This window comes from Pimephales promelas, chromosome 1 (genome assembly GCF_988280905.1).
Source record: "Pimephales promelas chromosome 1, fPimPro1.hap1.1, whole genome shotgun sequence".
NCBI classification, from domain to species: Eukaryota; Metazoa; Chordata; class Actinopteri; order Cypriniformes; family Leuciscidae; genus Pimephales; species Pimephales promelas.
Window position 1 is genome coordinate 2,951,943 of NC_142769.1, and position 27,230 is coordinate 2,979,172.

At 38.0% G+C, this 27,230-nt stretch overlaps 2 protein-coding genes across 10 annotated transcripts in view; one reads left to right on the top strand and one right to left on the bottom strand.

Annotated features, from left to right (window-relative positions):
- Positions 1 to 27,230, top strand: part of neo1a (neogenin 1a) — a 198,149-nt gene that overhangs the window by 157,667 nt on the left and 13,252 nt on the right. For 7 of the 9 annotated variants that reach the window (XM_089135430.1, XM_089135315.1, XM_089116323.1 and 4 more), the window contains exons 10-20: positions 3,420 to 3,568; positions 5,264 to 5,402; positions 7,742 to 7,791; positions 12,401 to 12,545; positions 15,581 to 15,691; positions 15,772 to 15,966; positions 16,871 to 16,966; positions 24,406 to 24,638; positions 24,726 to 24,864; positions 26,062 to 26,169; positions 26,552 to 26,746. In XM_089135430.1, the coding sequence (XP_088991556.1) occupies positions 3,420 to 3,568; positions 5,264 to 5,402; positions 7,742 to 7,791; positions 12,401 to 12,545; positions 15,581 to 15,691; positions 15,772 to 15,966; positions 16,871 to 16,966; positions 24,406 to 24,638; positions 24,726 to 24,864; positions 26,062 to 26,169; positions 26,552 to 26,746 (1,560 nt within the window). The remainder of the gene's footprint in view (positions 1 to 3,419; positions 3,569 to 5,263; positions 5,403 to 7,741; positions 7,792 to 12,400; positions 12,546 to 15,580; positions 15,692 to 15,771; positions 15,967 to 16,870; positions 16,967 to 24,405; positions 24,639 to 24,725; positions 24,865 to 26,061; positions 26,170 to 26,551; positions 26,747 to 27,230) is intronic. The other 2 variants (XM_089135379.1, XM_089135477.1) reach the window with 1 other exon arrangement.
- On the bottom strand, positions 3,631 to 5,197 carry LOC148998314 (uncharacterized). The gene is made up of 4 exons (XM_089131839.1): positions 5,183 to 5,197; positions 3,911 to 5,086; positions 3,792 to 3,854; positions 3,631 to 3,732 (listed from the first exon to the last, which is right to left on the bottom strand). The coding sequence occupies exons 1-4, from the start codon at positions 5,195 to 5,197 to the stop codon at positions 3,631 to 3,633; spliced, it is 1,356 nt and encodes a 451-aa protein (XP_088987965.1).

Below are 27,230 nucleotides of genomic sequence, written 5' to 3' on the forward strand. Positions count from 1 at the left end.
AATTAAGGGTTCGTACTAGGGGTGTGCCGGTTTCAGAATTGGTGGTGACGGTGATGATGTGAGTCAAATGTGACGGTTTGTTTGACGTTCGTCTGTTATAGGACAACTTAGTTTGATTAAACGAGCCGACACGGATTAGCTACTTGCTCTACGTTCATTTTAAATTAACAGCAAGACAACTAGCAGTGAATGTGCTTTCCATTAAATGAATCACACACAGTAAACAAATCCAAAAAACTAACAAAAAAACAGGCCTTTCTTTGTCAGTGTCGGCTGCAAAGATGAAGTTGACGATGCTGACTCGCGATCTTCGCAGTAGTAAACGCGCACATTTCATACGGATCACATAAGAGCAGTCTGTAGTCTGTTTTCTTTGTTTGAATTGTTCTGTTTAAAATAGAGGCTACGCTTAGTTTCGGTTCATTTATGAGACGGGCGCCTCCGTGTCGTGATTATCTATATTTACTACTTATTTATTAAATCCAGCCAATTGGTTGATGAAACATTGATTAAAACTAAGATACAAATAATACAAAACGAAATTCACTTTTTTGTGCTTTCTGTTTGAGGTCTCTGTGAACGTTTTACTCTGTGGGACGTGATTAAATGTCACGTCTTTTAGTGGCGCTTTCACATCCGTAACGTTGTTTTTTCCTCATAAATGCGTACACGAAACATAAAATAAATTAAATATTTTATGTTCTGTGGAGACTACTGTTACTCATAATTTACATTCTGAATACGTAACTTCGGTACATGTATTCCGTTACTCCCCAACACTGATATTAGTATAACTTTATCTGCAAGATATGCTAATAACACGGTTTTGGCGGTTATAGAGTTCCTTGAAAAAAAAATTGATATACGGCTTAAAATAGCTTGAATGTAACTCGACACCACTGCCTCATTTAGTATACGCTGGTCTATGAATATGCAAATGAGCCCCGCCTCCACTCACGCTCTGACGATCACACGTTGATCTGATTGGTTTCAAGGTCGTTTGTGACGTCAGAACCCAGACAGCAAACTGACATTGAATCAACGTGGAAACGACGTCTCTCATGACATCGAAACAACGTTGATTTTGCTCATCGAATTAACGTTGAACCAACGTCAGACGCGGCATTCTTCAAAGCTAAATGAAAATCGGAAATTGGTTTTCTTTCATAACGTTGAAACAACGTTGATTTCAGGTTGATTTTCCGTTAGTTTTGAAAGAATGACGCGTCTGACGTTGGTTCAACGTTAATTCGATGAGCAAAACAATGTCAGATCAACGTTGTTTCAATGTCATTTTTCCACGTTGATTCAATGTCAGTTTGCTATCTGGGAAACACCAACAATGTTTTTGGTTCACTGCAGTTTTAAGGAGAAGACACTCTTATAATCTTAGACTTTGCACATGGTTTGTCTTAAAGCATATTAAACACACCACATAGACATATAAACAACACTAAAAGCTTGATTTTCACCACAGGGGGACTTTTAACACATTTGTGTTACGAATTACTCTCTGATAAATTTAAGTGGGCATCAATGCATGAAATCAATCTGACGTAGTGTTACGCTCACGCACATGTCTGGAGTGTGTTTTGGGCCTTAGAGATTATGCCGAACATTTTCTCAGTTTAAAATCTCATTATAGAGGTAAGCACACATGGTAAACACCGGCTGACTTTTAAGCAAACATGCCTCTTGAAGGTGTATGGCCTCACTCCATCAACCTGAAACATTCTCAGCGCAGGAGACGCTGTTTCTGGGTCAGTCGTGCTCCTCTGTGTGTCCTTGGCTCTGACACTTTTATAATGTGTGTTAGCGGGAATCTGGCGCTCTCGGGAATCCTGCTGCGTGGAGATCATGAAGTCATCTACACACACTCACACGCTCGTCGAACGCACTTAATCCCATCCCGGTATCAGAGGCAGCCGTTGATGTTGGACAGAACGAATGCCTGTGGAACTGAGATAAAGCGATTTCTCGCTCAGATGCCAGAAACGCGCAATCAAAGTTCGCAAAATGATTCATGTAAGACATGGAATGCAGTTTATATAGTGCTTGAATATGACAGATGGTTCAGTGTAAACACAACCGGATGAATGTAGTCGTAGAGTTATTGCAGACGTGTGGGCCGTTCATGGTGCTCTTCACATTACAGTGAAAGTGTGTGTTTACTGAAGTGACCGGAGACCGCCATGTTTCATAAAGGCATCATAAAGTAGCAGTAGTCCATAATATTTAAGTCTACTAAACTCTCAGAAAAAAAGGTACAAAAGCGGTCACTGTGGCGGTGACCAGGTACACTTTTGTACCTAAAGGCTGCATATTGGTACTTTAATGGTACATATTAGCACCTACAATGTTCATACTAGCACCTAAAATGTACATATTAGCACCTAAAATGCACATATTAGCACCTAAAAGTCCATATTAGCACCTAAATGTCCATATTAGTACCTAAAATGTACATATTACACCTAAAATGCACATATTAGCACCTAAATGTCCATATTAGCACATAAAATGCACATATTAGCACCTAAATGTCCATATTAGCACATAAAATGCACATATTAGCACCTAAAATGAACATATTTGCACCTAAAATGCACATATTAGCACCTAAATGTCCATATTAGGGAAGTAAAGAATATTACATTTTTTTTTTTGGTGAACAATTGATGTTTCTCCAGTGGGATTGTCCCTTTAATAAGTGTATTGTGGGTTGCTTTGGATAAAAGTGTTGGCTCAATAACCACTGGCCATCTTTCAGTTGTTTAATGTCCATGCTATTATATTATATTATATTATATTTCATGTAATGTAGAGCTCAGCTTGGATTGGCTCTTCATGGTGAGTCCCCGAAGGCATGTCAGTCGTGAGCGTGTTGGAAAACAACAGATTTAACGGACACTCGTCGGAGCCTATAATTGATCGTAATGATTCATGACCCTGACAAGTAAACAAAAGTTAAGCAACATAGAATCTCATTTCCATCCCCTCCGCTCTGCTGAGCAAATGAAATCACGCCAATCCTGCAGCCTGAGCTGGTGTGTGTGTTATAGAGTTGTCTGTCGACACACACCACTGTCATGAGAGATCTCACTCTCTCTATTCAAGTCCATTTCAATGTGCTTTATCGGTGTGACTGGTTTACAAACAAGGTTGACAAAGCAGAAATGGACATATCAGAGAAAAACAGTGACAGGCAAAAGGTGCCGAAAATTAAATGAAAATACATTCAATTAAATTGATGAAATAATGAAATGAAGTGAAGTAAAATAAATTAAATTAATTGAAAATAATTAAATAAAAAACCCTGATGAAATTAAATGAATTGAATTGAATTAAATTAAATGAATAAAAAATTACATTAATTAAACGATACAAAAACATGTTGTTTTTGTCTCTCTATGTAATAGTCCAGGTTCCTGGTCCTGCTCCTAACCTTCATGCAGTGGTCACGTCCCCCACCACAGTGAGTCTCAGCTGGGACGTGCCCCTCATAGGCAATGGAGAGATCCTAAACTACAAGATCTACCACATGGAGAAGGGCATGGACACTGAGCAGGTAAAACTAGAGTCCACCTCCTCCTTCACCTCCACCTCATCCTTCACCTCCGCCACCTCCTCTTATAACTCCACCTCCACATCCACCTTCACATCCACCTTCACCTCCTTTTCCCCCTCCACCTCCTCCTCTACCTTCACCTCCACCTTCACCTTTTCCTCCACCTTCACATCCACCTCCTCCTCCACCTCCCCCGCCACCTCCTCCTCCCTTCCACCTCTACCTCCTCTTTCACCTCCTCGTCCACCTCCTTCACCTCCACATCCACCTCCTCCTTCACCTCCACCTCCTCCATCACCTCCACCACTTCCACCTTCACCTCCTCCTCCACCTCCCCTTCACCTCCTCCTTCATTTCCACTTCATCCTTCACCTCCAAATCCACTTTCACCTTCACCTCCACATCCACCTCCTCCATCTCCAATTCCACCTTCACCTCCTCCACCTCCTCCTTCACCTCCACCTCATCCACCTCCTCCTCCATCTCCAATTCCACCTCCACCTCCTCCACCTCCTCCTTCACCTCCACCTTCACCTCCACCTTCACCTCCACCTCCTCCTTCACCTCCTCCACCTCCACCTCCTCCTTCACCTCCACCTCATCCACCTCCTCCTTCATCTCCAATTCCACCTTCACCTCCACCTCCTCCTTCACCTCCATCTCATCCACCTCCCCCTCCACCGCCACCTCCTTCTCCCCCTTCACCTCCTCTTCCACCTCCTCCTTCACCTCCACATCCACCTTCACCTCCTTCACCTCCACTTCCACCTTCCCCTCCTCCTCCACCTCCACCTCCCCCTTCACCTCCTCCTTCATTTCCACTTCCACCTTCACCTCCTCCTTCACCTCCACATCCACTTCCACCTTCACCTCCTCCTTCACCTCCACATCCACCTCCACCTCATCCACCTCCTCCTTCACCTCCACATCCAGCTCCTCCTTCATCACCAATTCCACCTTCACCTCCACCTCCTCCTTCACCTCCATCTCATCCACCTCCCCCTCCACCGCCACCTCCTCCTTCCCCTTCACCTCCTCCTCCACCTCATTCACCTCCATCTCCCCCTTCACCTCTTCCTCCACCTCCACCTTGACCTCCTCCTTCACCTCCAACTCCACCTTCACCTCCTTCACCTCCTCCTCCACCTCCTCCTTTACCTCCACCTCCTTCATCTCCACTTCCACCTTCACCTCCTCCTTCATTTCCACTTCCACCTTCACCTCCTCCATCACCTCCACATCCACTTCCACCTTCACCTCCTCCTTCACCTCCACATCCACCTCCTCCATCTCCAATTCCACCTTCACCTCCACCTCCTCCTTCACCTCCACCTCATCCATCGCCTCCTTCACCTCCACATCCGCCTCCTCCATCTCCAATTCCACCTTCACCTCCACCTCCCCCTTCAGCTCCACCTCCTTCTTCACCTCCTCCTTCATCTTCACCTCCTCCTCCACCTCCTTCTTCACCTCCACTTCCACCTTCACCTCCTCTTTCACCTCCTCCTTCACCTCCACCTTCACCCAGCCTCTGTAATATCATTCATGTATTATACACATGTATATTTATATCATAAAATATGTCTAATTGTTAGTATCTTTCTAAATATTTGCATTTATATAGAACATTTCTATATCTGTGCAGTCTCTGTGTATAACAACTCCGCTATTTGCTGCCTATATCTCTCTCACCAGGATCTGGACGTGAACACACTGTCCTACACCATGACTGGACTGAAGAAGTTCACGGAGTACAGTTTCAGAGTGGTGGCCTACAACAAACATGGACCTGGAGTCTCCACTGAGGACCTTTCTGTGCGCACATACTCGGATGGTACAGTAAATCTTCTCTTTTTGCTTCGACTTGCTAGTCAGTTTCCACCACTCCTCCACTAATTTTGCTCCTCAAAACAACCATGATAAGGGGTATAGCCTTACTAGGCAATAAACCAGCTCTCATCTATATCCCTCTTGTAGCTGCGTCAACAGAGCAATATCAGCAGGCTCCAAAAATAACTTAATGCCATACCTTTCAATGTTGAGTGAATTATAGTGAAACTATGTTATGGTGTTATTACTATATACTTCAACTGGGACTCGCAAGCTTCTAGACACTTACATTTTTTATGCTCTCTGTAAAATTAGGCCATTTTTCTGAAGGTTGCTGTGAAATGGAGTCCTTTTCTAAATTGTGTTATTATGAACAAAGGCAGGGCTTGACATTAACACCGGATTTCATCAGTGGCGTATAACGCAGTCACTCCTTCTAGCCACTTTGGTGGGATAAATTTCAAAATGAGGGATGATCAATTGTAGTCTTTTAAAAAGCTATCTGAAATTATAAACTAAGTGTAATGTAGTGTTGTCAAAAATACATTTTACGTTACATATCGATACTCAAAAAGTCTGAAACGCTTACAATACTAATTTTCCGCAGAATAGATACACGATACCAGCTGCTCTTTCTCTCTCTCTCATCTCTCCAACAGCGAGTGACACACAGACCCGCCTCTCCTCACTCACTCGTTTCATTTGATGAATATTGTTGCTGTTACAGGGCTTGAATTGCACGTATTGCGCAGAATTTTACTAATTTGTGCGCGCACATAAAGCCGCTTCTCAGGACTAAATTGAGTTCTTATCCGCTGCTTAAATGGTCAAATACACACAAAATTATGTCAAAATGACGGTCTTTATCAGTATTCACGTAAACACAGTCGTTTAAGTGAACGTAAACCGTTGAGAAAGAAAACGCATGTGTAACAGTATAAGGGATCCGTGCATCTGGTCTTAAAGTGACAGCAGCCTAATAAACCTGCTGCCAAATTATGAGATAATATTACAAATACTGTATATTCATGCAATTTTTTCCCCAAAAGTCAAAATTACGGCTTGTGAAAATGTTGAGTTGCGCAGTGGCTGGTGAGGAACAAATTGAATGTCAAGCCCATAGTGCTTTGAGAAACATGAAAGTAGCCATTGACAATAGTTAAATATATAGTTTAGTGGTCATCATATAAAACGATTTGACTGCTCAGTACTGGCATTAAAGGGGACATATCATGCAAAATCCACTTTTTTAGTCCTTAAATGCAGTTTGTTGTATATTTGGGGTGTTTATAAGTACAGAAAAGATGAAATTATTCTCTTCAGGTGCTTCGTTTATATCTTTATATTCTGTTTTGGTCATATTTTTCAACCTGTTCAGATTTTTCTGTTCTCTATTACGTTTTTTTTGAACAATTACCTCACAGTATTTGCAGCAGAACTGACAAATAATGACATCGACTACCGGTCCAACACTTCGAGCAATCCGCCATTATTATTTCTCGCTCCGATTTTGTAGTCCGAGCTCAATGATGCAGAAGTTACGAGAGGGCAAGTCAAAATGTTCGGTTGTTGGTGACCTGAAGCACTTCAAGGATTCCCACTTTAACAACCTCCGCTAGTATAAAGAAGGGTTTGCCGATCGACTTCGTCTGAATGAGGGGTCAATTCCTTCTATCATTTAACTGTGTTTTCTGACGCTTTCGAAACGCAAGTTATCATATTATTATCAATACAGATTTTTAGTGGTAAGATCAGACCGCAGTCATTTATCTTGTCAGTGTGCTTGTTTTAACAGAAATAGTCGACTTTCACTAATAACACAACATAGTTAACTTACATACCAATACATCCATATGAAGACGTTGTTCTGCAGGTTTGTCGTCGTCTTTATCAATTCGCTCGCTCTGGCTTGAATATGTAAGGCTTGATGGACAAGTCTTCCGTTATTGACATTTTGTTAACGAGTGACTAAAAATGTTCATTAAAGCTATAGTAATCGTATATCTCTAATCAAACTACAATAATGGCCGAACGTGGGGAGTTGAACCGACCGTGAACTCATCGACCTGGAGAGCGGGCGGGGAAAGACGCATCTCCTTTTTATTTAAAGGGGCCGCTTTGAAACGGGTCGCTCACAGACGCACATCAGAAAAGGGGCCTGTGGAGCTATAATAATGAGGAATTCAGACCCAAGCATTGCAGTTATTCTTTATATAGACCCCAAATGTATGATTTATAAGTAAAAATGAATGATTTAAAAGCATGATATGTACCCTTTAACCAATCAGAATGCAGTGGACCCATGTAATAAATGTTGAGTAACCCTGTCCTCCCTGTGTTCAGTCCCCAGCGCTCCACCACAGAACATGACGGTTGAAGTGCTGAACTCGAAGGTAAGGAAGGCTGTGTGACAGTGAACAGTAGCTCTGATGGAGATTTAACTGCACATCTGTGCACTGTCACAAAGCGTCACATCCTCATTTATTCTTCCTCTGTGTTCTCCTCCCCCTCTTTCTCAAGATACAATTTATATTTGTTTAGCTGCCGGGGAATATGAGTCTTCCTCCTGTTGTTTTTATTCATGAGTGTGTTTATTGTTCTAGTCAAGCTAGCGTCTTTTGCTGGAAAAATGCATTTAGCACTATTATTTCATGGCGTTTGCTAAGGCAAGAATGAATGAAGTGCCCCTATTATGGTATTTTAATAGTTCATAATTGTAATCGCGTACAATAGGTTTAAATGCATCGTAATATAATTGCACCTCAGTTCTCAAAGTGTCTGATAACGGTTTGCTTGAAGATTTAGGATGAAGAACATAAGCCATATTTAAGGACCACAACATTATAGATTTATTTATTTATTGCAATGACTATTTTAGAAACAGCATCCCCAAAGCATCAATATACAACAACAATAATGAATAAATAAATAAAACAAAAATCACTATTGGCCAAAATATGCCAGTGATAAAGAATGCATTTAAATACATTTGTGAGGAATGTTTTTTTTTTTAAGTAACCACTAAAAAAGTAATATTAGTATTTTTTTATTTATTATAGACATAGTTTATGTTTATAATGTGTTCATGCCTTATAGTTGCGTTTAGCAAATTAGAGCTGTGCGATGATATAATTAACCTATTTTATGTGAAGATATATATATATATTAGGGATGGGCAACGATTAATCGCATCCAAAATAAAAGTATGTGTTTACATAATATACGTGTGTGTAGTGTGTATAATTAATTAATTTGTATATATAAATACTCACACATGCATGTATATATTTAAGAAAAATGTGTGATTAATATATCAAATATTTATATTTATATATAATATTAATTATGTATAAATATATATAAAGTATATACATGCAAATATTTCTTAAATATATACATTCATGTGTGTGTATTTATATACAAATTAATTATACACACTACACACACATATATTATGTAAACACAAACTTTTATTTTGGATGCGATTAATCGTGATTAATCGTTGCCCATCCCTAATATATATATATATATATATATATATATATATATATATATATATATATATATATATATATGAAGAGTTCAGATGCAAAAGCCTCTAAATGCCATTTGAAATTTTCTTCTTTAATGATGATTTTTATCAAACTTGTATATTTAAGTATTTTTTTATATTTATAGTATTTTGTATATTTATATTTAATTTCACTTAAATGGCAATGATAATTACCTATTAATTGTTATTTAAGTGAAATTACTGAACTTAAATATACAAGTTTGATAAAAATCATCATTAAAGATGAAAATTTCAAATGGCATTTAGAGGCTTTTGCATCTGAACTCTTCATATATATATATATATATATATATATATATATATATACTGTATATATATATAACTTTTAACTCTTGCCTTGCCAGCGTTTAAAAAAAAAAAAAGGTGTCTAGTCAGCATTGGAGATTCAGGACTCTTTCAGGTGTGTAATAGCGCCCCCTACTGTATAACAGCGATAACACAGAAAGCCAATGGTGGGGAAAGAGTTAATATATATCGCTGGCCAAAATTATAGTTAAAGAATTTTTACTTACTGGGGTTACGGTTAGGTTCAGGGTTCGTACCCAGTTATTGTAATAAGTACATAGTGTGTAGGCTACATGTGGATCAGGCCACCATAGCACCTATCGTGAGTGTACTATGTATCCATTCAACATTCAACAAATACTTCAAACCCATCAATAGGTCATGACTTAAACACTAGCAACTGTTCAGAACCGCAAAACTGTAACAATCCAGTCAATTTGCATTATGGTTACACACAGATCCACACACTTTCAAGCCTGTAATGGGTTTTATGGCTCAGTAATTAGCACTGAATAATTATGAAGGCTTTACATCCCATGTAGACTCAGTTTTGTACATCGGATGAGAAGATGGTTAATTAGTGGGATCCTGCGGACTGTTTCGGGTTATCCGTGTGTGTGTGTGTGTGTGTAATGAACACTGTGACCCACACTGGTGCAACCTCACACACCCCTGTGACCCATAAGGCAGTTTGTTTTTGCTGAAAACACAAGCCGCGGTTAGCGAGGTAAACTGGAATTGGTAGAAAATTGAAATACAGTAATTGCATACTTGGTGCAGATTTAATTTGGTTGATTCCCTCATGCCCCGTGAACACGGCAACTGTGGATACTATTAATTAATTCCCCACCCACGCTGGGCGGCCTTCATTATCCCAGCATGCACCGCAGGCCTCCTCCATCTATCCCGAGCTTCAATCCCTCAGGCTCCTCTACACTTCACAGCTTTATCTATTATTCATGGGTTTGGTTCAGGCCGGCCTCCACTGCTCTCCCGATGCCCTCTGTTGCAGGCCTGATATACTTGCACATGCTTTACGTGGAAGACGATCACGTTCTGTAATGGATGCCTCGGGGAGACGATGACTTAGGGTTAGATGGCTTGTTACTATATGGTGGCTTTGCATGTAGAAGCCCGGAGGAGCTGATGAATCAATGGCAGTGTTAATATACTCCCTGTTGTTAGAAATCTCATACTGGTACTAAATTTGGATTGCGACCGTTAAAAAAGTATGTTCTGTAGTATTGGGTTGTGTGAATGAAATTCGGACGTACTACATTCGCCATTTTGTCGTTGTCATGTGACCTACACCGTCAGTTGCGTCGCCTCACGGCCTTATGGGATAGTAATGCCTGGTTCAGATTATGTAACGGAGGCCAGCTAGTAAACCTCACTCCCCTGATCTCAATAGGCGCTCTAGCGACAGACTCTAGGGGCTGCAGTCTTTAGCCTCCTTGTTAGCACGCCCGACTCTCATGCCAGAGACCCGGGTTCGAGGCCGGCTCGGAGCGGGTCGAGTGGGATCCGGGTGTAGGGGTTACAATTACACGATTTTTTTTTGTCTGTTACGATAGTCAGATTACGACTAAAATCTTGTCGTGTCGTGCACAAGACATGACGTTACACGTTACTTCCTGACCAGTCATCACATGCCGTGTTTAATGGCGCGCGTGATGTCATCGAGAAGGCGAAACTCGTAGTGACTGACTTCCTGGATTGCTCGGCATTGCCTTTTCAGCGTGAACTGGTTCAATTGCGTGTGTCTCACGGCCATTGCGTGAGACTTGAGAACCCTGCTCGAAGTGGACAGTATGGGCTGTCAATCCTCCAAAGAGAACTTGAGGTTAAATATTGTGTTCTTATATATTTTTACTTCTAGTTTTAACGTTAGCACCGTCGTCTCTCTTTCGTTTGTCTTTTTGAAAGTTGTACACGGAAAAGCTTCTGTCCTCCTATTGGTCAACCTCATACATGTGACGGAACCGTCGTGTACGACCGTTAAAAAAAAAATAAACATGCTAGTCTTTTTGTCGTGAAGTCGTGAAGCATCGCAGACGAGACGTTGGTTGTCGCCCACTATGACAAACTATACTAGATGATACGATCGAATCTTGCGTCCCGACGCCCGTTGTCGTTTACGAATCCCCATGACACCCTACGTCAAACGGTTCGTGTCAAAATCCGGCTAAAATCGTGTAATCTGAACCAGGCATAAAGTGTCCATCATGGGATAGTAAAGTGTCATTGAATGTGCACTTCAGAATCTCACTATAAGTAGTAGGTGACTTTTCGCCTACTGTTTTTCGATTATTTTGTATTCGCTCATTTTATTCAGTAGAGCTGCACGATTCTGGATAAATTGAGAATCATGATTTTTTTTTTTTTGGTTTCTAATGGAGATCATGATTCTGAATAGACAACTAAACAAAATAATTTACGTTGAGGTTCTAGAAAAGTGTTAATTGCAACAATCTATTTCAAATATTTAATTAAATTGAAAATTTTTTTTTAATCAGTTTGAGTGAATGATTCAACGACTCATAAAGACTTGTTTCATTGCTGGATGAATCAGCGTTTTTGAACGAATCTCTTAAATGAATGATACAATGATTTTTTTCTTAACAGTCACATGTCGCCACCTACTGGTGTAACGATGTTATCGATACAATCTTTATTTGAAGCGTTAGGTACATTTCAAAAGGTGATTTGTTGTTTTTTGATCGCTACCGTAGACATCAGTGTGAACTATAAACTTTTATCCCAGTTCTTCTGTGATCATTTGAATATTTGTAACACGGAAATAAAAGGTTTAAAAGACTGTTTGCGAAGCTGTTTCATATATATATATATATATATACACAACAACTGCGCTATCTGGATCAGCGGCAGTGCAAACGCAGATTTGGTTTAACAGACATAACCGAATCGCTGTCGTTTACGAACGAGATCATGTTGGTGTTTGAATCGAAGTCGTAATCTTTTAATAGTGTAGATCTACTAACTTACTCAGTTGGCGTACTGTTACGATATAGTCAGGAAGTTTTCGTTTTCGGATGCATTGACTGTGTTTACTGCTGTCGAATGAAATCAGAACGTGTGATACTGAGGATATCTTTTGGTTTTCCGGACTGTTAACGTTATAGAGCATCATGATCAGATGGCAACCTCCGCCGGCAGAGGCTCAGAACGGCGAGATCATCGGCTACAAGATCCGCTACAGGAAGGGGACGAGAAAGAGCGAGGTGGCGGAGATCACTTCCGGATCGCAGCTCTATCAGCTCATAGATGGTAAGCTCATGTCAAACTCAGAAGGACGAAGCGATACTTGGTTATTTTGAAGTTATCGTCGACCTCGTCACTAATAACTGTGCCGCTTGGGCCTATTAAAGGAGTAGTTCACTTTAAAAAAAAAACTTTTGCTGATGATTTACTCACCCCCATGTCATCCAAGATGTCTATAACTATTTTAGTTCTTCAGTCAAAAAGAAATTAAGGTTTTTGATGAAAACATTCCAGGATTTTTCTCCATATAATGGACTTCAATGGGGACCAAACGGTTAAAGTTCCAAAAGAAACTTTAAGTACAAACTGCAAACTTGTTCATAGGACTTTAAACGATTCCAGGCGATGAATAAGGGTCTTATCAAGCGAAACAATCGCTCATTTTATAAATAAATAACAAAGTTTAAGTTTTATAAGCTCAAACGCTCGCCTTGCTCTGTTCTGTAACGCACTCCTGTTCGAACTCGTTCATCAAAATGAACAAATCTTTTCCCGAGTCATTTGGTTGATTCTGCGAAAGAAACGACTGAATTGATTCAGAAAAAGATTTGTTCATTTTGTTACAGAACAGAGCAAGGCGAGCGTTTGAGCTAATAAAACTTAAACTTTGTTATTTATTTATTAAATGAGTGATCGTTTCGCTTGATAAGACCCTTATTTATCGCCTGGAATCATTTAAAGTCCTTTGAACAAGTTTGCAGTTTGTACTTAAAGTTTCTTTTGGAACTTTAACCGTTTGGTTCCCATTGAAGTCCATTATATGGAGAAAAATCCTGGAATGTTTTCATCAAAAACCTTAATTTCTTTTCGACTGAAGAAAGAAAGACATGGACATCTTGGATGACATGGGGGTGAGGAAATTATCAGCAAAAGTTTTTTGAAAAGTGAACTACTCCTTTAATAACTCAAAAATTATAAAAAAAAACATGTCAGCTTAGTTATCTTGAGGTAATTTAGCACAATTAATACAAAATTACTCATTTATTCATGCGCCCTGATCCTATTTGAATAATTAATTAGTGTGTCATGTAATTAAATTGGTTGATTTTGTTAACCAAATTAATTACATGATTGATCCTCTACATATTGGCTGACTAATTTTATTTTTAGAAGGCACCAGTTAAATTTTGTCCTTACCCATGTAATGTTACCGTCTCTAGAAAAACTAATTTTTCAGACAGACATATTTATAATATAGAGCCTCAAGTGACAAACTCTATCCATTAATAAAACAAAAAGTGAAAATGAAATCCCAAATAGACATCAACAGCTTCATGGGTGTCACGTTGTGTTTGGCATCAAAGCAGATATTTCTGAATTCAAAGGCTTGAAGTGGAGTGTTAAAAGAAGACATGGGTTTCTATATCCCACAAGGCCGTGGGAACAGCTCTGTCTTTTGCATTCGACGCTTTAAGCAGACGCTTATTAACATTTTAAAGCAATTACAACCTCTGGCTTATTTAAAGACAGCATGCCAGTCTAGTGTATAAATCAGCCCTCGAGGCAAAGCTGTATAGCTTGCAGGTCAGTGTGTCGCACGGACTATGATGATGATGATGTGGGTGTGGTTATCGATTTTGTCTCAGTAAATGGCTTGAGAAACACACATTACTGTTTGTTTCCGAGAAATGAGCTGACTGGTTGATTGAGATGTACAGAAGTACTTCACTTTTACTATTGCTAATACTTAGTAATCTAGTAGTAAGCTAATCTCACTAACAGACAGACATCAAAGATTAATTAAGAAGTCTTTATTTTATATTGCCAACATTGAAGACACCTGATGTTAACAAGCAGAATCACTGAAGGAGAAAACCGGCATTTTAAAACAAACACTGATCACCATAATGGTGACTTCAATTTATGTTTTTTTGATTGTTGTTGTAAGTTTTACTCATTTTAAATGGTTAACTTTTAAGGAATTAATTTGATTAACCCTCTGGGGTTTTTCGGCCCAAATGGACCCGAATGGTGACTTTGTTGGTATTTGGTATTTGAACACCCAAAAAAATTGGGGACAGGATGTGAATAGTCTAAGTGGTTGTATAAAAAATAGTCACACTTGGGGTGTTCGGGTCCAAATGAACCCGCATGGAAAATGAATGGGAAATTGGCAAAAATGTGAAAATACTGAGCTTTTTTTGTGCGTACAATCTACAAATCAGCCACGATCTTAAAAAAGGACACAACAGTGAAGGGGTGAATCTATAAAACATCAAGAGTGCAAAACAGACACACACAAACACACTTTTATACACAAACACACCAAAAAAATTCAGATTATATGCGTTTTGCATTTTTAAAATGCTCAGTTTGTCCACCAGATGGCATCCATCTCATTTCAAAAATTGCTTTTATGAGGCCTAGGCTTGACTCTAAAATGAAATACAGCTTTAAAATAAAATAAAAAAAATAAAAAAATAAAATATTTTTTCTATTATGTTCAATTGGGGGAAATTTTGTCATAATTATTGCATTAATACTAATTATAATTTCTTTCTTTTTTTTTAATTTTCAAAACACCAAAAAAGAAAAGAAAAAATATTATATAAAAAACGAGTAAAAAAAAAAATTGTGATTTTTTTTTTTTTTTTTTTTTAATATTTGGACCATTTGGACCCGAACACCCCGAGTGTGACTCTGAAACGAACAACCCCAGAGGGTTAATTATTACTCAATTCTAATTAATAATATTACTTATAATCTGTTGCCACAATTTTTTTGATTAGATAAAGCATATTCATTTTTACAGTGTAGCGCTTTTTCCAATACAGATTGTTTCAATAATGATTGTAATAATAATGCAACACAGTTTGTTTCCAGAAGAAAATAGCGTCACAGTCCAGCTCAGTTTTGTTTCATTTTTGTTGTAAACAAATTATTAATTTAGTTCATTTATATATATAGCTGTTCCGGAGAAGATGTCAACAGTGATGCCATCGTCCATCTCAGTTCAGTTCTCATATAAGGGTGTCAATGCAGGCAGATCAATATTATTGTTGAATATTAGAATTTTAAAGTTTTTTTTCTATATTTTCCAGGTCTGCAGCGAGGCACTGAATACATGTTGCGAGTGGCGGCCATTTCGGTGAATGGCACGGGTCCCGCCACAGATTGGGTCACGGCTGAGACGTTCGAGAGCGATCTGGACGGTAAACACAGGCGGACTCCTGTGAGAACTGCTGCTCGATTAGGATGACAGAGTGTAATATGTCTCGTTCTCTGGTTTCAGAGACAAGAGTGCCGGACGCCCCCAGCTCCTTACATGTGCGGCCTCTGGTGAACAGCATCGTAGTGAGTTGGACGCCCCCGGAGAACCAGGACATCGTGGTGAGGGGTTACACTATCGGCTATGGGATCGGCAGCCCTCACGCACAGACCATTAAAGTGGACTACAAACAGAGATACTACACCATCGAGAACTTGAGTAAGACCCCTCATTATAATAATGACGCTTGGTTTGCACCCAGTATGATTTCAACTGAATGTAAAACAGCACAGATTAAAGGGATAGTTCACTTTAAAATTAATTTTTGGTATGTTTTATCTTACCTCAAGGGCATCCAAGATGTAGGTGTCTTTGTTTTCAATTTTGATAGTTTTAGGTCAAACCGTTCTTGTCTCTCAGTCATATAATGGAGGTCTATGGTCACCACCTCAAAGAGCATGCACAGAGAAGTCCAAATTAAACATTATTTAATGACTCGTAAATGTAAGTACACACTGATGGCCTAAGACACGAAACGAGCAGTTTGTGTGAGAAAACTAACAGTATTTATATCGTTTTGTATAACCTCAGCCACAAAGCGCCCGCGCCCTCAGATCACTTGGACATGGCTTACAACATTTATTTTTAATAATGTATTAGGAAATGCTGAAATTAACATTAATTAAGATTAAGAGATGCTATAGAAGTTAAATAATGTTACCGCTATATCCCTAAACCTGCAATAATACCACTGCCCTTTTTGGTAACATGTTTAATTTATGATTTATGATCGTTATCAGACAAACATGACGTGCTGTAGCACTCATTAAACAGCTCTGTTGTCTATAAAAGTGAATGAAAGGAACCATGAAGGATTGTGGGACTCGAGAGCGGGAGATTTACCCTTCTCTCTTCACCGCGTTTTAATTACATTTAAAGAAAAGAGAAAAAATATTCATCAGAAGAAACGGCGTAATTTCAGTTTTCGCAAATCATCTAATTACACGAGCGAGAATCAATAATGGTGTTTAAATCTGCACCCCTGCTAGGATGATGAATGTGTGTGAAGCTCTCAGTGGAGCCGTGGGTTTGATTATCTAAATGATTGTATTCCTCCTGCCAGATCCCAGTTCACACTACGTCATCACACTGAAGGCCTACAACAACGTGGGGGAGGGAATCCCTGTGTACGAGAGCGCCATCACACGACCCCAGTCAGGTAGGTCATACAACACACACACACACAGCTTCAATATACTCAATCTAAAACAGTATAAATTGCATATTCTGTGTGGTGGTGTCTAAAATCAATATCACATTTGTAATCATGTGGATATTTGGAGAGAAAAAAACGTGATATTAATTGACTATATTAAATTATATAAGTATAAAAGACATACAGAGGTATTTTTTCCCTCTTATCTTGAATATTAGAGGCATTATAAACGCATTTTAATAGACTAAATCGCATAGTTTATGTGTGTGTTTTTGTAAAGTAAGAGATATTCGATAATGTCAAATGACACATCGTTAAAATAAAAATCACAACATAATCGTAGATGATATATATCTATGGAAGCTTGTTTACGCCACTGAATAAAAAAAAATATAAAAAATTTGCGACTTTTTATCTCACAATTGCGAGATATGAAGTCAGAATTGTAAGAAATAAATTCGCAATTGTGAGATATAAAGTCACAATTCTGAGAGATAAAGTCGCAATTGCAAGATATAAAGTCACAATTCTGAGAAATAAAGTCACAATTCTGAGAGACAAATTCGCAATTGCGAGATATAAAGTCGCAATTCTGAGATATAAAGTCGCAATTCTGAGATATAAAGTCGCATTTGCGAGATATGAAGTCAGAATTGTAAGACATAGTCACAATTCTGAGAAATTAAGTCGCAATTGCGAGATATAAAGTGGCAATTCTGAGAAATAAAGTCGCAATTGCAAGATATAAACTCACAATTCTGAGAGATAAAGTTGCAATTGCAAGACATAAAGTGACAATTCTGAGAAATAAAGTCACAATTCTGAGAAATAAAGTCGCAATTCTGAGAGATAAAGTTGCAATTGCGAGATAAAAAGTCGCAAATCGCAATTCTGAGAAATAAAGTCACAATTCTGAGACAAATTCGCAATTGCGAGATATAAAGTCGCAAGTCTCTGAGATATAAAGTCGCAATTCTGAGATATAAAGTCGCAATTGCGAGATATGAAGTCAGAATTGTAAGAAATAGTCACAATTCTGAGAGATGAAGTTCCAATTGTGAGAAATAAAGTTGCAATTCTGAGATATAAAGTCGCAAAATTTTGTGAGAAATAGTCGCAATTGTGAGAAAAAAAGACTGAATTGAGACTTTATCTCACAATTCTGACTTTTTTTCTCCCAATTGCGAATTTACATCTCGCATTTCTGACTTTATAACATAATTGTGAGTTTATATCTCAAAATTCAAAAAAGATATAATCTCAAATTGTGAGATACTTTATATCTCGCAATTCTGACTTTATAACACGCAGTTGCGACTTTATTCAGAGAATAAAGTCAGAATTGCGAGATGTAAACTCGTAATTGTGAGGAAAAAGTCAGAATTGTGAGATTAAAAAGTCGCAATTACCTTTTTTTTCATTAAGTGGCGAAAGCAAGCTTCCACATAAATCGCACACCCCTAATTGTCGAAAATAATTTAATTGACAAAACTTATAAATGATTGATTAAGCAAGTTCATCATTAGAGTGTGTAGTTTTGAGGTGTGAGGTGTGTGATCACACCGTAGTTGTGTAATTAAACAAGTGTCCAAAAAAAAAAAACTCCTAACAAGTAATTTTATGGAACATAAGAACTACTTCCTAGTGTAAACGCCACAATAGAAGTGCATTGAATAAACAATTCTATGTCACATGATAAACCAAGACCTGTCGATCCGTGCGATCAAACCAACCCAAGCTGTAAAACAGTGTTTGATTGGTCTCTACACATCATCCTAACCACTATACTGGTCCAGTTTCCATTGGTTTAACTTTCAATTGACGTTGGAAAACAACAATTCAATTCACTTCCTAGAAGTCGTATTGCTTTAGCGAAGCATCATGTCAACGTCACTCCGTGATCTGCACACAGTCTTATGTTGTTTTCGGGCTCGTTCCAGATCACCCGCTCGAAATAAACGTTTACTAACGTTTCGCAAAGATAACTTACAAACCAAAAGTGGCGCAAAAGGATCATTAAGATGCACTTTTTCAAACAAAAACTTGGAATAGTTTGTCTTTAATTGAAGTAAATGCTAGTTTTCAGTGATGTATGACACAAGATATGTATGATTTTACGGATCACATTTTCATTTTCTAAATTTCATTAAGATTTTTCACACTATGAAAATAGAGCACTTCTAATATGTCTTGTGAATTTAAAAGCACTTGTTAAGTGATTCACTTTAAAGCCAACTTGGCTTCTACGCTTAAACAACTCCTTTTGTGTGTTGGGTTGTTGAGTAACATGTTGAGGTTATGGCAATTATTTGATTAAATTATTGTTAATTTTAACAGCGATCGATAATGGGATTGTATGTAAATTGACAATCCTTATGGATGATGATGACACATTTATTTAGCTCAAGAAACTTCATGGAGTCTAAGCCATGTCATGAAGTCTCTTAAGTTTCTGTTGAATTTCTATGTGATGCTACGGTTATGCATGGTTCTCTCATTAGAGGCCGTCTGGTGGTCTCCAGTGCTTTTCTTCCTAGCAACCCGAGGAATTGTCATGATGATGAGATGCAGATAAAGCCATCTGCGCTTCACAACTGAAGGGCTGCTTAATAGCGCTGAGCATGATGGAGATGCAGAGCTTTGATTAAACACTGACATACAGGAACATCTTAAGAGGAAATGAGTCACTTTGCTGACATGATTATAATTAACATTATAAAACACTGGTGATCTCGTTGTTGACATTTTTATCAACTGAAGTGCTAAATGTGTGCTAAAAGTGCAGTTTTTCTTGAGCAACTAGAAACATTTTTGTGCAAAATTAGATTTAACCCCTTAACTCTCAACATCCTGCTGATAATTTACTCGTCCCCATGTCATCCAAGATGTCCACGTCTTTCTTTCCTCAGTCGAAAAGAAATGAAGGTTTTTGATGAAAACATTCCAGGATTTTTCTCCATATAATGGACTTCAATGGGGACCAAACGGTTCAAGGTCCAAATGAGAGTTTCAGTGCAGATTCAAAGGGCTTTAAACGATTCCAGACGATGAATAAGGGTCTTATCAAGCGAAACGATCGCTCATTTAATAAATAAATAACAAAGTTTAAGTTTTATAAGCTCAAATGGTCGCCTTTCTCTGTTCTGTGATGAGCGTTCGTGACTTTCCCGTTTGAACTCGTTCATCAAAATGAACAAATCTTTTTTCGAGTCATTTCGTTTGTTGAATGAACCAAATGACTTGAAAAAAGATTCGTTCATTTTGATGACCGCCCGTTTCGCTTGATAAGACCCTTATTCATCGTCTGGAGTCGTTTAAAGCCCTTTGAAGCTGCACTGAAACTCTCATTTGGACCTTGAACGTTTGGTTCCCATTGAAGTCCATTATATTGAGAAAATCCTGGAATGTTTTCATCAAAAACCTTAATTTCTTTTTTCGACTGAAGAAAGAAAGACATGGACATCTTGGATGACATGGGGGTGAGTACTCCTTTAAAACCTTTTAGCAGGCTCCTCCCCCTAGTGGGCGGGGTCATGTTTCACATTGCTAAATTCATGAACTATTTTATAATAAATAATCTTGACAAAACCCATCGTCGGAAAGGTCATAAGGCTCCATATTTGGTGGCTGTTTTGTGATACGAGTGATATTGTGACAGAAATGTATTAATTTGTTACAGGAGAACACATAATGCATTTTTTATTTTTTCAAAAATCAATGAAATGTGTGTCACCCGGTGGACATTTTTTGGAATAAACCTGAACTTATATCAACTTCAAATTTGGCACACAACATGTTTTATCTAGAGTGATAGACAACGTAGTCTGCATTATTTGATTGATTGATTGACTGATTTTATTTGACCACTTAAATATAAAAATATGAAATATTTCATACATTAAAATCAAATACAAAAGTAGTCACGGATAACACAATAAAGCCCGAAGACTTATTTCCATTGTGGTCCCTTATAAAGGCAGCGGAAGACGTCAAGTGGCAACACATCAGTCATTCACATACATTAACCAAATTCATACATATTATACAAAAAAAAAATAAACTTTGGTATTATAAAAACTAAATTTGATTTTAATCATTACTTTTTAATTTTGTATTTCTTAAATTTCAATTTCAAAATTCAAAAACATTTTTTTTTTTGTGTCAAAAACAAAAATTACAGGTTTGTTGTACTATGAATAATGTGGCAACATTTTTGTGATTTATATATTAATATGGCTATTTAATAATAATTAGAAAACTTGATTCACACTGGACAAGTAATGAAAGAGAGAAAAACTAAAGCTGGCCACTTTCTGAAAAACTGGATGATTTCTCACCTGCCGTTTTGATCAATGGTGCGCTCTTATTACCTCCCAGCATGCAATGTGGTACACGGTATTTCTCATTTCTCCTGGTTTACCTTTAACTGAACTCAAGGGAATCTTCACCCGTTCCTTCACACACAAGCATCTCTTCCACCATTAGAGAGAATGTAGGAATGTTTAGTAAAAGGGTAAAGGCGACGATTTTCCCTCTTCCAGGATATACAGACATGTTTAGCATAGAAAAGGAGATTTTAATATTTCATATGTGTGAAATACTGTGCAATTTGCTCTCTATATATATGCAATGTTTTATGTTTGACTGTGAGTTCCTCAAAGATCAACCTCACACACTTACAGTGCTGTGTGAAAGAGGTCCGCTTCATCACTCTGGAAAATAACCGGATTTTTCTCCTCTTTTCCATTTGAAAACAAGCTAGAAAGAATGTGTTCTCATGTAATATTTTCCCTCTGCGAATTGTTATTCTTGGAGGGAGCGTTGAGGAAAACAGGTGCCAAACAGCTTTAAATCTATAAAAGGATCAGACTTCCAGATTCATTCCCTATATTTGTATTTGACAGTCTCATATCAGCAAACCCGGGCAGCACCGCACATTGCTGTGGAGAAAAACGTGCATCTCCAGTGCCTTGACCTAGACAAGGTCGTTGTTTCCGCACCTCGAATTAAAATGAAAAGACATGAAAGAAAAATAAAATCCTTTCCTCCTGGGAAACATTTGGTCAAATTGTAGTATAAGCGTTATTATTCGTTAGAGCAGCAGATCTGAGTTTAATTTAATCCTGATAATTCAATAGATTTTCCAAACTTAAGGTGTAATACATTTTGTTACGATACAAACTTGTGCTTTATAAACAAGTTGGTAACACTTTACTTGAAGACTGACATGACACCATCATAATTATGACATTGTCTTGAATATGAAGGAAGTTTTATGCATGTTTGTGACAACTTTGCTCAATTATGACATTTTTAATGCAAATATGACATTGTTTAAGATTATGATAACTATGATAACATAAATATGTCATAAACATGACATAGCAGATTAATTATTAAACTCAAGAAACCACTTAGCTTTATGGGTTAACATTACTTTAAACTGCATGTGCATTGGCTGTGATGATGATATTATGACTGTCATGAATATTTTTCTTGACCTCAACTACAGTGGTACTAATTTAATTTGTCATTAAAATGACAATGACACATACACACACTTTAATATACTTTTATACTCCATATAACTCCATGTAAAAGCCAGAAACTAAGCTTTTTTTTTTCCACAGGGCTGTCTAAAGGGTTAATGGTGCCACATGGTTATCAACAGTAAAAATGACACATTTTACCTCTTTCCAACAGGGAAAACCACCAATCATCAAAAATGCATGATTATATGGGGTCATGGCTTTGCAATCAAAAAAATGTGGTTATAATGGAAGTCAATGGGGCAAAAACAGCCAAGAACAGTTAATGAGGGAGAAAAACTTACAATGCATCAAAACCAATGTTGTTTCTAATCTTTGATTAATGCCCAAGACTGTGATAAAAGGTTAAAAAAAAAATCCAGCCCACAATCATATTTTATATTGAAAATAAGTCATTTTGTGTGTTTTTTTCCCCCAACTCAGTGACATCATTTATGAATTTGGCAATTAAAGAGTTAAAATCCTGAATTTTCTTTAAACATTTAGTCATTTTGATCAAGACTAAGGTTGATTAATAGATTTATGCAAAAAAAAAATGTATCTGACATTTTTACAGCAGTTTAAAGTAGTAGATAATGAAAGGGTAGTGAATTTGCCCAGAGTGTACTGTTGAGTTTTTGAAAAATGTCAAAGCATTTTCCCAAAATATGTGTAAAAATAAGATTTGTCACCAAAAATCATTCCATTTGCTGAAACACAGAAAAAGTTATGGCCAAATTAAGATTCAAAAGGGTTAATGGTGCCACCTGGTTATCAACAGTAAAAATGACAAATTTTACCTCTTCCCAACAGGGAAAACCACCAATCATCAAAAATGCATGATTATATGGTGTCATGGCTTTGCAATCAAAAAATTTGGTTTATGGAAGTCAAGGGGGCAAAAACAGCCACGAACAGTAAATGAGGGAGAAAAAGATAAAAATTGGAGCTGCACAAAAATTTACAATGCATCAAAACCAATGTTGTTTCTAATCTTTGACATGTCCAATACTGTGATAAAAGGTTAAAAAAATCCAGTCCACAATCATAATTTATATTGAAAATAAGTCATTTTGTGTGTTTTTTTCCCCAACTCAGTGACATAATTTATGAATTTGGCAATTAAAGAGTTAAAATCCTGAATTTTTTTAAAACATTTAGTAGTTTTGATCTGTACTGAGGTTGATTAATAGATTTATGCAAAAAAAAAAAAAAAATTGAAAAAAAAAATTTATCTGACATTTTTACAGCAGTTTAAAGTAGTAGATAATGAAAGGGTAGTGAATTTGCCCAGAGTGTACTGTTGAGTTTTTGAAAAATGTCAAAGCATTTTCCCAAAATATGTGTAAAAATAAGATTTGTCACCAAAAATCATTCCATTTGCTGAAACACAGAAAAAGTTATGGCCAAATTAAGACTCAAAATACCCCATAGTGGCTGAAAACAGCCACAACAGCACATATGGGTTTATGGAAAAAAGGCAATCGTACAGGTTTAGGTTTAGAATGAGATAAAAATTAAAAATATTAGTAGACAAAACCATTAAACAGTTTTGAAAGTTACATGTGTACAAGGACCTTTATCCAAACACTAAGTCTATCCCTCACAGCCTGTTAAGATTGGTCGTTATCCTTCTGTATGTAATGTAGACGCCAGTGATGTAGTTCCTTGACTCATTGTAGATGTAGTTCTCTGTAGCTCTGGATATCCTGTTCTAATACAATATTTTCTCTCTTTCTCCCTTTCCCAATCCCACCTCCACATTCCCCCCCTCCTCACTCCCATTTTAACTCATTAACCCGTTCTCCCGGTTCGTTACGTGTCTCCCGTCCTAAAACCCACGTAATCGTGCTCCCTTTTTTCGCCTTTCACCTTTTTATTTTTTCCATGGGACGTTGTGTAATTTGCTTGCAGACCCCATAGACCCTGATGTTGATTTGTACGAACTTTTCCATGCTCCATACACTCCAGTACCAGAACCTTTACCCATGCTGCCTCCTGTGGGCGTTCAGGCGTCCGTTCTGGGCCACGACAACATCAAAGTCACATGGGCGGACAACTCGCTGCCCAAGAACCAGAAGATCACAGATGCACGCTATTACACGGTGCGCTGGAAGACCAACATACCTGCAAACACAAAGTTTAAGGTATGGTGAACAGAAGCCAGGCTGCTCACGGGATTAGGTGGATCATTTTTGGTTGGTACACCCCTGACATTGATTTGTTCGTTTTAGGTGGCTAATACCACCACACTTTCTCACACGGTGGTGGGTCTTAAGCCCAACACTTTGTATGAGTTCTCGGTCATGGTGACGAAGGCCCGGAGGACCAGCACCTGGAGCATGACTGCACATGGGACAACTTTTGAAACAAGTAAGTACTCTACATTTCAGTCGAAAAGAAATGAAGGTTTTCGGATTTTTCTCCATATAATGGCCTTCAATGGGGTCCAAACGGTTCAAGGTCCAAATGAGAGTTTCAGTGCAGCTTCAAAGGGCTTTAAACGACACCAGACGATGAATAAGGGTCTTGAATAAGAAATAAGTTTAGTCCAATTTTTCTAGAAGAATAGAAAAATTGGACTAAACAGCTCAATTCGTATGATTAGTTTTATTAACTTTTTGAAGAGTCAAAGTGGTAGTTGCGTAGCTGTCAATGGACGGACGGAAAGCTCTCAGATTTCATCAAAAAGATCTTCATTTGTGTTCCGAAGATGAACGAAAGTCGTACAGGTTTGGAACGGCGAGTAATTAATTACCGAATTTCCATTTTTGGGTGAGCTATCCCTTTAAGGCCCGGTTATAATTCATTTTACACGTTCCGCTCCATCTTGCACGTTCACACCAAATGCGAAGAGATCGTCAAATTCACGTCTACTGCGTCTAGTTGGACGCTTGAACATTTTAAATCCATTCGCGCGTCTAAAGTGAAATTGCCGCATTGTAAAAAGAAATTGACGCCCGAATGAGGCGAATACTGTGCTAAACGCCTCATTCGCGCCGCAGGACCTCTAGACGCACGTAAATGAGTCTTTACAGTGATTTAACATTAAAATCACTCGCGCCAGACGCTCTATTCGTGTTTGGTGTTGAACGCACCATTATGAAAATTACGTCACGCGGTCAGGATGGTCGGAGTTTACTTTGGGCTTTAGAAATGAACTCTGCGTTCATTTTAATTTTATATCGTTTTGAAAAACGCGCATGCCATTTAGTAAAAAGTAATGAAAATAAGCTAAACGAGTCTTTACATTGACTTAACATTGAAATCACTGGCGCCAGACGCTCTATTCGCGTTTGGTGTGAACGCACCATTATGAAAATTACGTCACGCGGTCAAAAGTTTACTTTGGGCTTTAGAAATGAACTCTGCGTTCATTTTAATTTTATATCGTTTTGAAAAACGCGCATGCCATTTTCAAGAGAAGATTCAGTTTAATAACCCATCATGTAAAAAGTAATGACAATAAGCAGATTTTTGGCTGTTTTGAGCATTCAACTTTGAAATAAACATCATGTATGAGGGATTTTCTCTATTTGTAGTCTTGAATCATTTTGTCTTTCTCTCTAGTCCCAAGTTCTGCACCTAAAGATGTGACTGTAGTGAGCAAAGAGGGACGACCACGAACCATCATCGTCAACTGGCAGCCGCCTTCAGAAGCCAATGGCAAGATCACAGGTGACAATGTTATTAAAAATTTAGCGCCGGTTATAGACAGTGATGGTTTATTTTGCCTTAACCAGTCACACTAGACTTTGAACACGCAAAAGTGTCTCTTTTAAAACCATTATTCAACACATAAAACATCCAATATGTAAAAATATACAATCTACTCCAAATTACTGCAGTCCTGCAGATTTACAGTTTGCTTCAGCAAAGAGGTCACTGTCTTTTATTGGTCACACGTCTTCACATGATGCAAAATTCACCAACTTTAAAATAAATGTGTGTTTCACGTCTGCATTTTCATCCCGTGAATGGAAGTCGGTGGTTGTATTTTGTGGCAACCTCATATAATCGTCTACAACGTGCCTCCGTATCACTTTCTCTCCCTTCCCAGGATACATAATTTATTACAGCACTGATGTGAATGCAGTGGTTCATGATTGGGTCATTGAACCAGTAGTGGGAAACAGGCTAACCCATCAAATTCAGGATCTGACCCTTGATACCACCTACTACTTCAAGATCCAGGCGCGCAACTCCAAGGGGATGGGTCCCATGTCTGAAGCTGTCCAGTTTCGCACTCCTAAAGGTAAACGGGCTGATTTACTGAGACAGTTTTCATCTGATGAATGAGAACAATCACTTCTTCCTGATGAAAAGACCAGTATATGAAGGGAAATGAATCCCAAGATACGATGGGATACTGGTGTAACCGCCAGAAGAGACCAACTAGCATGCTGTTCTTTAATTATATTAACTCTTTCCCTGCCGGCGTTTTTTTAAAAGCTTTTTTAAAAACAAAAACCCTGTTTTTTTTTAGCTTCATGCATTTGGGTACGTTTCATTAAAAAAAAAAAAAACATTTTGAGCAAAAAGCTGAGAAAATTGTGTGTTTGTCAAAAACTACGTCTGGATTGATGCTCAAAAACACAGTAGATCGATTCAAATCCATCAACACCTCAAAGCTTCACAGTCCTGTAGCTCGTCCTGGGGTCGACATTTAATTCAATAACAGGCAGTTTTGAATAATATGCTGTTTAATGTTGATAATCACGTTATTTTACAGATGCATC